The 16659-nt window shown below is 38.2% G+C and overlaps 1 protein-coding gene across 1 annotated transcript in view; it reads left to right on the forward strand.

The window, feature by feature from the left end:
• Positions 1 to 16659, forward strand: part of NDUFS4 (NADH:ubiquinone oxidoreductase subunit S4) — an 82633-nt gene that overhangs the window by 42436 nt on the left and 23538 nt on the right. Inside the window, exon 3 of the mRNA XM_055122573.1 lies at positions 16418 to 16590. Coding sequence (XP_054978548.1) covers positions 16418 to 16590 — 173 coding nt within the window. The remainder of the gene's footprint in view (positions 1 to 16417; positions 16591 to 16659) is intronic.

Consider the following 16659-nt stretch of genomic DNA (forward strand, 5'->3'; position numbering starts at 1 on the left):
GGCCTTCTGCATGTGAAGCATACACCCTATCAACCAGTCAGGTATCTCCCAGCTTGCCCTTCACTCTACCTGACCCAGTATCTTTTAAGAGTTGTTTTGGGGCCAGAGTAAGTGCAGAGGGTAGGATGTTTACCTTACACATGGCCAACCAAGGTTGGATCCCTGGCACCCAGTATCTTCCCCCTAGCCCACCAGGAATGATCTCTGAGCACAGAGCCAGGAGTAAGCCCTGAATACCACTGGGCGTGGCCCTCCTTCCCCCAAAAAAGAATTGGTTTGAAAGTTAATTGAGGGTCTGGTCTGGAGGTGAGGTTCAGAGATAAACGTATGAGGCCTTGGCTTCAATCCCTAGCTGCACACACACGTGTGAGTGCGTGTGGGTAAAAGAGACATTGAAAGTTAATTATACAACAAAAGTCTTACCATTAATAAATCCTAAATCTCTAAAATTGAAATGCTGATTACACGCAACTTATACAACAGATTATCAGAAGTAATGACAGTAGTACAGACTTAATAAAATGGTATAGACTTATTAGAAAATGCAAGTTGTATTACAAAAGTCATTAAATGCCAACTGCACATAAACATATATACATACATGATTAATATAAGGCCATTTTAATTGACACTAAAAACTCTTTAAAATGAGCCACTAGTCTGGTAAGAATTGCAAGAAGTGTCACAGCCTCCTGAACACCCATTGGTGTTTCTTATGTTAAGAGAGAGAGAAAATATTGCTTCAATCTGAACTGTCTTTTCAGGGGCATAAATATTGAGGATTTTTATTGTTAGATAGCATTGGTTTGTCCTTACTCCTTCCAGAGGGGGCTTAGGTTTATTGAGTTACTCCCACCACAGTGCTCTGGAAGCACACCCAGTTCCATCAGGCACTAATAATCCTATATTGTTTCCTTTGCATGGTTTAGCAATGGCCTTTTTGTATAGCAACTGTCTTACTACAGTTGATGCTATGCTTTTGTAACATGGGTGTTAATTGACTCCAAATAATATTTACTCCTGAGCAGCCAGCATATTTACTTGACTTAAGCCTCACCTGCTTTTATTTTCTAACACCCCCAAAAGGAGGGTCCTGCAAGGGACAAGGATGGACCCAGGGCAAGCCATAAGCTACCCTGGTATCAAAAAGGGACAAACTGAGTGCCATAAGAACTATAATAACTTAAGAGCATGGTCATAGACTCTGTCTTGACACAAAAAGAAGTAACTGAATAAGGACCCTACTGGATTAGGAAAGACTACCCTGGCCTGAGGAACTGTAGTCTGGGATATATAATGAGATGTCCCCAGGAAGAGCCAGCCTTTAAGCTTAATATATCTCTATGTTCATAAAAAATAACTAGAAATATTTAGTAAGAAATAAATTTACTGTGAATGTTTAAATGGATTAGTTGCTAAGGAAAGGAGAAAGCAATATATTAGCCCTTTAGATGGAATCCCACCCTTGAGTGGATCTTCTAGTAATCTAGAGTACTGGACCCTTAGATGAGATTTTGTCCTTGAGTTAATCTCCTAGAAGAATTTAGCCTGAAGGAGGGGCGTTACATCTGTTTATTGTTATGATAACGGTCAACCTACCTGTGTGTGCCCTCATCCTTCATGATTTCTATAAAACTACTGCTGGAAGAGAAAAAGAAGATGAAAAAGAAATGGTCCCTGACTACCAACCAGCCTGTGGCCCCTGTTCCTCCATTTTCCCATTCCTCCATTCCTTTGTCCTTCTGTCATCATGGGCTGGCCAGGGGAAATGGCTCTCAGCTACTGAATGCACACGTCCCGTGCACCCACACTTTTTGAACTCACAGTTATGAAGAGTACATTGATACTATTAATGTTGGGTTCTGTTTGCCTTTTTTTTTTTTTAAATCAGTAGGAGGTCACACCCTGATGTGTTCCGGGGCCATGTGGATCTAACCCAGGACTTGTACATACAAGGCATGTGCTATGTATCCTCTGCACTGCTCCTGCTCCTGTTTTCCTATTCTTAGTTTTTCATGCTGTACTTTATTCCACTCTTTTACTTTTTTTTTCTTTTAATCTATTTTTGAGCTTATAAAGTTTGTTTCTTTTCTTTCTTTTTTTTTTTTTTTTTTTGCTTTTTGGGTCACACCTGGCAATGCACAGTTGTTACTCCTGGCTCATGCACTCAGGAATTACTCCTGGTGGTGCTCAGGGAACCATATGGGATGCTGGGATTCAAACCAGGGTTGGCCGCGTGCTAGGCAAACACCCTACCTGCTGTGCTATTGCTCTAGCCCCTAAAGTTTGTTTCTTATGCATATATTTGACACATGCTTTTTATTTATTTATTTATTTATTCTTTTGGGGTCACACCCAGCAATGCACAGGGGTTACTCCTGCGTCATGCACTCAGGAATTACTCCTGGCAGTGCTCTATGGGATGCTGGGAATCGAACGAACCGGGTCGGCCGCATGCAAGGCAGATGCCCTACCCACTGTGCTATCATTACAGCCCTGGCACTTGCTTTTTATTTTTATCACATTTGAGACTGTCTTTTAACTCCTCTCTGATTTCTTTGTCTTTTCTCCTCTCCCTTTTCCCACTTTCCCCTTCCCATCTTCATTTTATATTGAGTTCATTTTTAGTAACCCACCATCTCTCTTCTATTGATGTTTTCACCACACCTCAGTGTTTTTAGCAAAACATTGCTTTAGGGATTCCAATATATATCCTTAACTTTCTGCAGTATAACATGAATTAATAATATACTACTTTTCAAGTAACATAATAACTTCAAAACAATGTTTTGATTTATCACTTAGTCTTTTTTGTTAATGTTGACGTAGATTTTACTTTGACATATTAACATTGTACATCTTATAGTAAATTATTAATATTGTTTTACTATTGCTTTAAACAAGCATTTGCTTTTTTTTTTTCTTTTTCTTTTTTTGGGAGGTGGGGATGAGGGTTTGGGCCACACTCGGCAATACTGCTGACTACTTCCAGCTGCATGCTGTGGTTTGTTCCAAAGGTGCTAGGAGACCGTGCAGTACTCAGGGTCCAGCATAGAGTATACATGCAAAGCACGGACTCCTGTCCTTTGGACCATCTTCCCTGACTCTCAGCAGTCATCGAGCTTTCAAAGGTACCAAGAAACGAGGAAAACCTTTTCTGTTTACCTGCAGATTTTAGTTCCTGGTGCTTTTTACTTTACTCATTATGTAGTTTTTCTGTCCGATATCCCTTTACTTCAGATTAAGGCACCTTAGTTAATGATTCTTTTTGTTTATGGGTGACACACAACTGTGCTAGGGCTTACTTCTGGCTCTGCTCAGAATCACTCCTGAGAAGGGCTCAAAGGGACCATACTGGGTGCTGGGGATTAAGCCTGGATTATCCATGTGCAAGTAAGCACCCTGCCCGCTGTACTGTCGCTTCGGCCCCTAGTTACATTTCTTGTAGCGCAATTTGGTTGAGACAGAAATCTTAGGTATTGATATTTGAAAATGCATTGTTTCTGCCTTCAGTTTTGAAATACCTTGTTTTAGCTCAGACTACAATAACAAAATACCACAGACAGGGTGGGTTTAAACAATAAAAATTAATTTTCTCATAGTTCTGCATGAATAGTTTTGTAACTGTATCTCACAGTGACTCAATAAAATTTTTTTTTCTCATAGTTCTGGAAGCTGGGAGTTCAGGAAGAAGGTGCTGGCGTAATTGGTTTCTGATTGACATTATCTTCTTTGGGTTGCCTGTTGCTGCCTCTTTATTGCTTCTGCACATGGCAGGGATGGTAGGGACAGGGAGAGCACAGGGAGAGAGAGAAAGGAGGAGGCAGGGGAGAGAGAGAGGTTGAGTCCCTTTCATCAGTTATATTCTCATTTAAGACATCAGTATCCTGAGATGGGAAGGGGAGAAAGGGTGTTAGAAATGGAATATTATATACATTGTCTATAACAAGCTTTTCATTAGACTTAAAAGTTTATGTTTGCCTGGGGTTTTTTTTTCCTTTTTTAATTTTATCGAATCACTGTGATTCCCATCCCTCCACCAGTGCACATTCCCCACCACCAATTCCCCAGTATACCCTCCACCCCTTTCCCCTTTCCCACCCTCTCCCTGCCTCCTTTTTTCCCCAATTGTACAGTTTTGTGGCATTAGCACTTTTAAAATATTGTTCACCCACCACTACTATTCATTTCCAGAACTTCCTCATATTTCCAAACTGAATCATCGATCACTTCGCATTACTGATTTCTCCCAGTCTCTGGTAACCTCTGGTGTACCATCTGTCTGCCTCTTAAACTTCATGTAAGCAGAATCATATCACATTTACCTTTTTTTTTTTTTTTTGCTTTTTGGGTCACACCCAGCGATGCTCAGGGGTTACTCCTGGCTTTGCACTCAGGAATTGCTCCTGGCAGTGCTTGGGGGACCATATGGAATGCCGGGGATCGAACCCGGGTCGGCCGCGTGCAAGGCAAACGCCCTACCCGCTGTGCTATCGCTCTGGCCCCTCACATTTACCTTTTTGTCACAAACTTATTTTATCTGTCTCATTTAGCACAAGTGTTTTCAATCCTTACTAAGGCTATAAATTCAGAATTCCATTTCTTTTTAAGTTTCTATAATGTTGCATTCCATGTATGTGTTACATTTTATTTATCCATTTATTTATCAATGGATATTTTGGGTCTCATCTTTTTGGCTATTGTAAAATGATATACATATAACTGTTTCAGTCTCCGCTTTTCAGTTCTTTGGGTGTATATTCCAGTGATATTGTTGCACTTGAGGGTAATTTTAACTTTTGAAGAGCTGCTTCACTGTTTCCCACTGTGACTCCACTATTTCACATTCCCATCAGCAGCCAGCAGGGGCTTTAGTTTCTCCCATCCTCTCAAATACATGTTTTCCCATTAGTAAAGGTTATTCTCACGGTTATGTAGTGGTATTTCACATGTTTTTATTTGCACTTGTTAATGACAGGTGGTATTGAGTAGTTTTCCATGGGTTTATTGGCCATTTTAAAATCTTTATAGAGAAATGTCTGTGCAAGTATTTTGCCCCTTTCTTATTTGGGTTGTTTGTATATTGTTGTTGAGTTTTGAGTTGTAGAAGTTCCTTATATATTGTGAATATTACCTTTCTCAAGTATAGGTGAGGTTTCTTTGAATTCAAGTCAATTCAAATGACTTGAATTTTAATTAAAACTTCAACAAAACTTTTAATTTTGATAAAGTCTGCTCTGTTTTGTTCCCTTTGTTTATATGAACTTTGTCACTTCCAAGGAAATCCCATTAAATTTTATATAAAGAATGTTATAGTTTTAGCATTTACATTTAAGTCTTTGATCCATTTGAAATAAACTGTTGCATATGGTTAAGATGGGGATTTAATTTTTTCATAGACATTTGAGTGTGTCATTTTCCTAGAACAATTTAGGAGCCAGTCGTTGATTTCTACATTGAATACTCTTGATGAGATAAGTAGAACCTATTTCTGGTGCTGTCTGTTCTATTTCATTGACCTCCTTCTCCCTCCTATGCCAATACCATGATTTAAAATACTTTGTAGTAAGTTTTGAAATCAAGATGTATAAGTCTCCTGACTTTGTTCCTTTTTTCAAGTTTCTTTTGAAGCAAAAATTCCATACGAATTTTGTGATGAATTTTTCTGCTGCAAAAAACATCCCTGGAATTTTGATGAGGTCTGCTTTGAATTTATGGATGGATTTAGGTAGTATTGTCATCACTTTTTGGGGGAGAGCATATCTATTGGTGCTCAGGGCTACCTCCTGACTCTGCTCAGGGATCACTCTCAGTGGGACTCTCGGGCATTTGGGGTGGTGGGGATTGAACACAGGTCGGCCATATGCAAGGCAAATACTTGACCTACTGTATTATCACCCTGACCCCAGTTGACATTTTAACCATATCCCATTGCTCATCGATTTGCTTGAGCGGGCACCAGTAACATTTTCATTTGTCCCTGTAACGTTCAGGGTCAGGGAATGAAGCCCATTATTGTTACTGTTTTTGGCATATTGAATATGCCACGGGTAGCTTACCAGGCTCTGCCGTGCGAGATTCTTCATTGCTTTCTTCCGGGAGCTTTGTTTTATTGTCTCTGGATCTTGGCAGTTAATGAGATTACATGGTGCTGGGGGCAGTTTGTGGGTGTGACTGCCAAGCTACTGGAAAACTGGGGATCTGGGTGGAGGAGGCCCAGTCCTGATCCAAACAGGCTTGGAGATCTTAGCCACTCATCCCGCATGTCTGGGTTCCTCTGTCAGTTCCTGCACAGGTGAGGCTCGTCTAAGCGTGTGGAGTATGTATATATGGAGCATGTACAGCATATATATGGAATATGTATATATGTATGTGTGTATGTATGTATGTATATATGTATGTACATATGGAGTATGATAGCATATATATAGAGTATGTACAGCATATATATACATGATATATGCATACAGAAGTGCATTTGCTGTTGTTTGTATAGGCTGACAGTTCATCCTTTCTCCCCCATTGCGGGGAGCTTTAGTTTATTGAGTTACACCCATGACAGTGCTCCCAAGGCTCTCCTAGTCCTCTGTTTATCTTTAACCTCTCCTCTGTTCTGCTTTCCCTGTTAATCACCTGTATCCCCAGATCAGACCCTGTGACTTGTAAGGTCAGATCCTTTAACCATAATAAGGCTTTTAGTCATTGAACGAGCTGTTTTTCCATTTATTTATGTCTATAGTTTAGCAGCATGGTATAGTTTCCAGAGTATGAATCTCACATTTTTTATTTGTAAGTTTTCTTCTTGATACTATTACAAATGGATTTTTAAAAAATTCCTCTTAATATTCTTTATTACTAGTGTAGAGAAACACAACTAATTTATGTGTTGATTTTTTTGTTTTGTTTTGGGGCCAAACCTGGTGGTGCTGGGCTGGGGGAAGGGGAAGGTTGTGAGCACAAAGTGGTAGAAGTAGGAGCTGCTTACTGCTCTGAGATTGTTTCCAGCTCTGTTCAGGGGACCAGGTATATACACGTCTTCCTATCTTTTGAGCTATTTTTCCTGAGCCCTTGTATGTTTATTATTATTTTTAATCTTTGGGCCACTCCCAAAGTGCTCACTGTTCAGGACTCACTTCTAGAGGTGCTCAGGGGACCATTTGCTGTGCTGGGAATCATACCTGGGCCAGCTGTATGCTGAGCAGGCACTTTATCCACTGTACTCTCACTCTCTTGCCCCTGAATTTTTTTCCCCCAACTTGGCTGCACTTCTTTATGAGGTGGGAAGTGTGTGCATGTGTGTATGCTGAGTGTGACCCTCCAAATCTGCACACAGATCATTTTACTTCTTTCCAGTCTTGAATGTTTTGTGGTTTGATTATTTCTCTTTCTTAACTAGTGACTTCTTTAGAAGTTGGTCATTCAGAAATGTGGGTTACCAGTAGATCTGACTCTTACTTCTTGTTATTTTCTGTCCATTGAGACTTGTATGTTCTTCTTTAACTCCACCATGGTCTGGAGTATGCACCCAGGTGTCAAAGTTGAAACAACTGTAAGCCTAAATCATGAGTTCTTTCTTTTCTCTCTTCTCTTCTCTTCTCTTCTCTTCTCTTCTCTTCTCTTCTCTCCTCTCCTCTCCTCTCCTCTCCTCTCCTCTCCTCTCCTCTCCTCTCCTCTCCTCTCCTCTCCTCTCCTCTCCTCTCCTCTCCTCTCCTCTCCTCTCCTCTCCTCTCCTCTTTCTTTCTTTCTTTCTTTCTTTCTTTCTTTCTTTCTTTCTTTCTTTCTTTCTTTCTTTCTTTCTTTCTTTCTCTCTTTTTCTTCTCTTTCTCTTCTTCCTTCCTTCCTTCCTTCCTTCCTTCCTTCCTTCCTTCCTTCCTTCCTTCCTTCCTTCCTTCCTTCCTTCCTCTTTCTTTCTTTCTTTCTTTCTTTCTTTCTTTCTTTCTTTCTTTCTTTCTTTCTTTCTTTCTTTCTTTCTTTCTTTCTTTCTTTCTCTCTCTTTCTTTCTTTCTCTTCTTTCCTTCGTTATCTTTCTCTCTTTTTCTCTTTTTCTTTCTCTTTCTCTTTCTCTTTCTCTTAAATACTGTTTGTTATCCAGTTGTCCAATTTTTGAAAACAGTGGCATAAACTCCCTTTCCTTTTTTCATACTTTTTTATGGCAAGAGCTGTAGTCTGAAGCCCATTACTTCATTGTACATGGCAGTAAGTCCATGTACGACATTGTGACAATGTTCTTGCAATAATGACTTTGTTAACAAATATTTACCTGACCTCCCAGAAGTATTTTGCCAGCATACATGGCCTGGTGATGTGAACTTTATGGTTTTGAGCTTAGACTCAGCAATTGGGATCATGGAGGACACCGTCCAGCAGAGCTGGAGAAAACAGATTAAATTCCGGTCTAGTGACAGCCTTTTGACTTATCACCATGCCTGTAGCAAATCTTCCCTTTTTTAAAATTTTGGGGTAAGGGGTTGCCACCCAGCGGTGCTCAAGGGTCACTTTCGGCAGTGCTCTTGGAACCACATGCTGTACCAGCAAAACTGGGGTCTCTCTCATGCAGAGCAAGCATTTTAACCCGTGTACTATTTCTGTTGCTTCCAGTCTTTAACAGTTTTATTATGTATCAGTGCTCTTGTCTCTATAAAAAATTCTTTCTAAAACCCATTACTTACTATATGCTGACCTAATTTGGATTTCATTTTAGTATGTTACTACACTAGCTCTTGGTAATTGAGGCACATGCTTTCCAAAGACTCACTTGTGCTTGTATATGTACCTTTCTAATCTAGTTTTACATGGCATTGTAAATACATTGTAATATGTATATTGAATACTACATATTAGTGTTGTATGGGGACAGAGAATTCGATGATAGTTCTGTTGAATACTTGAAACACAATAAAGGTACAGTTCTAACAAGTCTGAAAAAGTAAGTGCCAGTTAAATAGTTATAAAAGGTTGTGATATAAATTCTAATTAGTGTATTTTCCTGGTAGTATAACAAGGAGACACAGCTTGAAATTCCAATTTAATGGATCTCTAGTTTCCCAAGGAAGCTAGAGCTTCTGTAAGGAAACTATAAGGATCTATAAGGCACTGGTTTTGTTTCAGAAGATTACCAAAGACTGTCCATATAGGGTCCAGAATGATAGTACAGAGATTAAGGTGCTTGCCTTGTATGCACCTGACCTGGGTTTAATACCTGGCACAACATGGTCTCCTGTGCATTGCCATGTGCAGCCCTGGAGGTCACTGAACTCCACTAGGGTGGCACAGAGTCCCTGGTACTACAGGGAATAAGCAGCACCACTGCTGAAGTGCCCAAGACTTTACCACAGTCCTTAAGTCACGTCCAGTCCATAACGTCCTCCCGACCCACCTCTCACCACTGCTTGTAATCTCAGTTTTGTAATACAAGGCCAGGAGTTTATCATCATTAGATGCTGTCCATTTTCTTGTTTTAACAGTTTCTTTTAATAATCATAAGTACCCATACATAACAACCATCTTCAGTCCTGTTCTTTGATGAGTATTTTTTGTACCTTCTTACCTTTAAAATCAAATGTGATCTGTCTTTTGAGTCTCCTGACATTTATCATATTTTTTTGTATTCAAATTTAATTCTTCTGAATGATGTTTTCAGTAGATTTTTGAGAAGAAAATTGACATATAATGAATTTTAATACCACACAGGTAGCAAATGGTAGAGCTCAGGTTTTTTCAACCTGAGTTTCAAAAATTTAAACTTTTCAAATAAGTTTAAATTTTTTACTGTAAATCAGTTTTTCTTTATTGATCTCTACTCCTTGTTTTCCTTCCCTCTCATTTCTATGATGCACAGAATGTAGATAAATTTAGGAATAAAGTCTTATGTTTATGTCCCCTGCAGGCTCTGGCTTAGATAGATAACTTGGCATAGTAGGATATTTTCATTTAAGTTGAAAGAAAGGTGATCTATATGTTATTCTTTTATTTTTATGAATGTCATAGACTTATCAGATGAGAACATACTTTATTTAATCTTCATTTTAACTTTTTTTTGGGTGGGGGGGATTTTGGGTCACACCCGGCAATGCACAGAGGTTACTTCTGGTAGTGCTCAGGGAAACATATGGGATGCTGGGAATCAACCGGGGTCAGCTGCGTGCAAGGCAAACACCCTACCCACTATGCTATCACTTCAGCCCCCATTTTAACCTTATTAATTGATCTTATAGATAGTGATTAGGAGAAATCTATTTGCTAACAGTTGGGAAGAGCTTAACCAGTTTTGACTCAACTGTTGTTTTACACTTTTACTGCTCACCAGGGTCTGGATAGTTGGAGATTGAGACATATGTCTCTAATTCTTAAGGCTTTTTTTTTTATCCTTAAGATATACAATATTTAGGTGATGTTCCCATCATAACATTCTATTTGAAATTTAACTTTTAATTTCTTGATAACTTTCCCCAGTCTGTAAAATATAATGGTATGTTGTATCATAACACTTGTTTCATTATCTGATTGGTCTCAAAAATTGGTACGCTTCTGTTTTTATAGTTTTGATCTTATCTAAATGACAATTTTAGAGTAGAGTCTTCCACCATGTAAGTATATGCTTATGATTAGGCTATCTCTACAACTTTTACTTTTCATGCTGTATGACTTTGTGTGAAGTTTTCCTATATTAGATATATGTAGGATACTTAAAAAAATCTCAAATTTATAGTAGAACAGTTTAAGATCTTTCATGGCTGAAGTTGTTGAAGTAGAATATAAATGCAGCCATCACATTTATATCAATTTCACCTCTAAAATAAATTTCAAACCATAACTGGTAATAAATAGATAAACCTGCAGTAGAAAGGTTTCTATAAGCAATATTTGTAGCTAATTTTTAATGTATGCTTCATTAAAATTTGTTTAGCATTGGTCCAAATAATTCCATGAATTTATTACCAAAAACCTGGTAAAATTTTTGGCTTTTTTTGGGTGTACTGACTGAAAAGTCTATTAAAAAATATAGAAAGTAGTAGTGAAACCCTTTTTCATTTATTTCTCTTTATGACAAGTGTAAACTATTAAGGTTAAGTGGGTGGGGCAACCGGAAGTAATTACTAAGGCCAGTGGCATTTTTGTGGTTTAATAAAGGCAGAATCTAATTATTCAGTTTTTATTTAAGTGAAATGGTGCCAAAAAGGAGGTTCCTGCAGAGCAGCTGCACTCCTTCAGTGTTACCCTAATTTACCAAAGACACAACTGTCACAAACAAAACTTTTAAACTTGATATATAGCCACAAAAGTAAGGAGGCTTTTGTTTAGAGTGCATGCAGAAGAACTCCTTTATACAAATCAACCGGCAGATGACGGACAATGATGAAAATTTGATTCTTTGAAGTCATAATAGTCATTGAAATGTGTGAAATTCTGGTATTCAAAAGAGAGCGGCCAGCAAGACTCGAAATCCTGGGTGGTTGCAAGAAGCTTGCTGGGAGGTTTTTCTGCATTTTGACACCAACTTCCCATTGCTTGTTCCCTGCTTCCTTTGTTTAAAAAAAAAGTTTAATTCACACAAGAGAAATGGGGACAGTTGATAACCGAATCATAGTTTTTATATAGAAAACTAATATTTATGATGGAAATTAGTATTTGAAAGCTTATCTACATTTATTGGTATATAGTTTCTTAATGATTTAAAAAAATTCCTCTTCCATTTAAAATTATTCTCTACCCTTCTCTTCTCTACTCTCTTGAAATGGCAAATCAGCTACCAGACCAGTCCAAATTTTAAAATTGTGGAAGAGACGGAACTTATTCCAAGTGTTAACTTGGAATTATGATGTGCATTTTTTTCAGTAGCAAACATTTATTTAAATGTTTATTTTTTGGTTGGCTACTGTCTTAAAATAGCCATTGATTTCTGAAATTTTATAAATTGGGTGACACTCTTCGATAAACTATATAATAATCTGCTTTTAAATTATTTTGAAGTTTTAAAATTCACTAAGTCTGTTTACTAAGAACACTTGTTTGTTAAAATTCAGATTTGTATCAGCTTGTGAGCCTTGAGGTCCTCAGATTTAAACTTGAAGGCTTCTTGTATCTTATGAGACAAATTTTTGTAAAGATTGGAAATTTATTATTTATAAATTAGCTGTTTTACCATTTCACAGTGAAAGATCTGTGAAAGGTAATATATCCAAAGCATTTTAAAATTTTGTATAAGAAGGATTTGAGAATAAATGCAGATAATTGTGTTATAAACCAGAAGTAAAAATCTGTCATTAATTCTCTATAGTTTAAATCTTTTGCACATACTTTGTTTCGCAAATATTGATTCAGAGAGAGGTCAGTGAGAATTAGAGGGAAAGCCCAGAAGACACACATTAGAGTTCAAAATAGTATCTCATACTTCTTTTCAATGATTACATTGTTTTAATAGAATCTTGGAGTGGAAGCTTTAGCCATTGAAATGTCTCTTAAAGGACAGGTTCTTCTGTCCCTCGCTGAAGCTGTGTGGAAGAAATGATAACAATAGAGCGCTGTGATGCATTTTAAGAGTGTGAGAAATCAGTCTGTCTAGACTATGATTGTGCCTACAGGGACTAGGAATTTTAGAGATTCTGTGCCCTTTAGGTGTCAAGTATTTGAGGGATGCCAAGCCTTTTTATTCTCCATTTGGCAGCAGCTCAACTTAGCCGCAATACCTTGCATGTGTACTGCAGGCAAAAGCAGGGATTCTGTGTCAGAATAACTTAGTCTACTCAGAAACTCACTGGCTTGAATACCGCTTTAAATTAATTTAATCTTTAAATTACTACCGCTATAAATTAATATTAATAAATGCCATTATTTGAAGAGACACAAAACACTGATAATTAGGAGCTCAAAATACAAAGAGCTTAGGAAAAAAAATTCTTAGTCACTTAAAGAGCATTTCTGTCCTTAAAATCTATTCTTTGGGGAATGGAAAGATAATACAGTTGATGGGGTGCTTGTTTCACATGCAGCTAACCCAGGTTCAATCCCTGGCACCGCATAATAGTTTCCCCAAGCCCCCACAGGAGGGTCTTTGAGCTCAGAGCCAGGAGTAAGCCCCATCAAAAACATCATTCTTTGGGACTGAGGTGATGGCACAGAGGTCGTGGCTTGTGCTTGGACCCCATTGCAGTCCCATGCTCCAAAAGGGGCACCCCACACCACCTGCTAGGTGAACTCTTGTGGTCCCCAGCACCACAGGGCTCAGGCAGCACCTCATCTTCAGAGCCTGGCGTTGAACATCAGGCCCTGTTGCCTGGAGGTTGGAGTGGCCCCAGATCCTGGAGTGCTGCTTAGGAGACTCACCGAATAGTCATTCTGTTCCTTTAGTAGAAATACAGCTTCTGTTTTTCAGAGTTTTATGGTTTAAAAGCATTAACATAAGTGTGTTCACTTAAAGAAGTGTATAAAGAAAATGTCTTTTCAGGGGTCATATCTTCTTGAGTGTTCAGAGCTTAGTATGTGTCCTTTCTTATATAAGTCTTAAAGAGAGGTCAGCTTGTTAATTCTAGTTTTCATGAACTTGGTATATGGACAGTGGAGGTATTGTGGAATTAGGAAAAGATGCATCACTCTGTAACACCCATTTACCTCAAGATACATAATGCAGAACAGCAAATTATGACAAATTACAAATGCTTGAGTGAATTCAGAGGGGAACTAAACTTTGGACCATCCCAGATGTTAAATCTGTTCAGCACCTGATGAGGAAATTGCTTTAAAAGTAAAGTCATTAAATGTAATAATATTTGACATTTCTAATCTTTATGAATTGAACATGATTACTGAAACTTACATTCATACCTTTAAAAATTAGGTACCAGTTGCACTCTTTTTTAATCCTATAGGCAAAGAAACTTTTTAAAATATAAGAACATAACTTGACTACATATTTGTGTAAATATTTATATGGCTTAACTTGATAGTTTTCCTCAGATGAGCTGTGACAAAGTAATCACACCTAATTATTGGTGTAGATAAAAATGCATTGTGTTAAGCAGGGGGCTGGTTGACTTTAAAATGATTTTAAGGAATTGTTCTTTTAACCTATGGATTTAGAATAGTTAGAAATGTTTTCTCTGTACATGTTGCAACATAAGTTTATGTATACTAATTAGTTGTTTCATAGCATTCATTAGAGTGGAACTACAAATTAAACATTGAACATGAGGGACACATTATGAGGAAATTGAAATTTACAAAGTGCGTTTTTTGATTTTAACAAGTTCAATATGATTTCACATCAACTTTATAATCATAAATCTAGAATTAACTTTATAAGTAGATCCATGATTTTGAAATATTTTTTTATAAAAATAATATCATTAACCCTAATATGATAGTCTAGATCTGATTAGATCCCTGTCACTATACTTTGATAAGTATGTTTATTTATGGCATCAAAATTATGTGCATTATCAGTTGAGAACATAATAGAGTTTAACTTTTTTTGATTTTTTTCAGTCACACCTGGCAGTGTTCTGGGGTCACTCCCAGCTCTGCACTCAGGAATCAGTCCTGGTGGTGCTCAGGCAACCATATGGGGTGTCAGAGATCTAACCCAGGTCATCTGTGTACAAGTTAAATGCCCTACCTGCTGTACTATCACTTTGACTCCCACAAAACTTTTTTGACTTACCAGTGTGTAACAGATTTGGGAGTGGTGGGGGGTGGATTGGGTTAGGTCACACCTTGGTAGTACTCAAGACTTACTCCTGGCTCTGCTTAGAATCATAAGTGGTACCAGATCAGACATGTAGGTGAGGAAAGTACCTTAAAACCTCTACTACCTCTTTGACCCCTGAATAGTAGATTAATGTACTATTTTCTGTTTCATTGGTTTCACTAAAGGAAAATAATTAAAAATGCTAATTAGGGGCCAGAGAGATAGTTCAGTGGAGGCTGGGATTCATCACCACATGATGGATCCCAGCCTCGGAGCTCTGTGCTTGGGAATTCTGCCAGGAGCAGCCCCCAAGCACAGAGCTTTGAGTAGGCCAGAACTGACAGATGTGGCCCCAAAAGAGAACAAACATGCAAATTAAAAGTAATTGCTTTTAACTGCTCACAAAAATTTAATATCTTATTATGACCACTGACACAGAAACTGCTGGTATTTTCTTTCTGTTCAATATTTACTTTTAATATCCCTTTACATTCTTTCCTGTAAACTAGTTAAACCTGCTCATGAAATAAGAGTCTTGACCAGAGAAATTCTTTGTTGAAAAAGGGATCTAACATATATATATATGTATTTTTTTAAATAATTTATTTATTTTTAATTAGAGAATCACCGTGAGGGTACAGTTACAGATTTATACACTTTTGTGCTTATACTTCCCTCATACAAAGTTCGGGAACCCATTCCTTCACCAGTGCCCATTCTCCACCACCCGTAAACCCAGCGTCCCTCCCACCCTCCCCAATCCCATCTCCCCCCCAACCCACCCTGCCACTGTGGCAGGGCATTCCCTTCTGTTCTCTCTCTCTAATTAGCTGTTGTGGTTTGCAATAAAGGTGTTGAGTGGCCGCTGTGCTCAGTCTCTAGCCCTCATTCAGCCCGCAACTCCCTTCCCCCACATGGCCTTCGACTACAATGTAGTTGGTGATCGCTTCTCTGAGTTGCCCTTTCCCCGGAACGTGAGGCCAGCCTCGAAGCCATGGAGTCAACCTCCTGGTACTTATTTCTACAGTTCTTGGGTGTTAGTCTCCCACTCTGTTATTCTATATACCATAGATGAGTGCAATTTTTCTATGTCTGTCTCTCTCTTTCTGACTCATTTCACTCAGCATGAAACTTTTCATGCCCATCCACTTAACTACAAAATTCTTGACCTCCTTTTTTCTAACAGCTGCATAGTATTCCATTGTATAGATGTACCAAAGTTTCCTCAACCAGTCATCCGTTCTGGGGCATTCGGGTTTTTTCCAGATTCTGGCTATTGTAAACAGTGCTGCGATGAAAATACATGTGCAGATGTTGTTTCGATTGTACTTTTTTGCCTCTCTGGGATATATTCCCAGCAGTGGTATTGCTGGGTCAAATGGGAATTCAATATCTAATTTTTTGAGAATCGTCCAAATTGTTTTCCAGAAGGGCTGAACCAGTCGGCATTCCCACCAGCAGTGAAGAAGGGTCCCTATATATATGTATTTTTTTAATGAACCCTTTTTCACTCCACCCTAAACTCGACAGCTATGCTATTTCTACATGTTAAAGTAGAAATATATATATATATATATGTACATATATATAACATAGAACAGTTAAGTATGCCATCAAGTTTCAATAAAACCCTTTTTATAAACAATTCTGAACAGAGTTGCATGATACAGGGAGTAGCAAAAATGCATGAGATTATATGTGGATTGGTAGAAATTTGTTTGTTTTTTTCTGTAGGATATCACAACTTTAACTGGTGTTCCAGAAGAACATATCAAAACTAGAAAAGTCCGGATCTTTGTTCCTGCTCGCAATAACATGCAGTCTGGAGTAAACAACACAAAGAAATGGAAGATGGAGTTTGATACCAGGGAGCGATGGGAAAATCCTTTGATGGGTTGGGCGTCAACGTAAGTATTTTTATTTGATTTGATTTGAATATGTTTTCAGCACTTTTTCTATGCAGACTTTTTTCTTTG

Source organism: Sorex araneus, chromosome 1, assembly GCF_027595985.1.
Source record: "Sorex araneus isolate mSorAra2 chromosome 1, mSorAra2.pri, whole genome shotgun sequence".
Classification (NCBI taxonomy): Eukaryota; Metazoa; Chordata; class Mammalia; order Eulipotyphla; family Soricidae; genus Sorex; species Sorex araneus.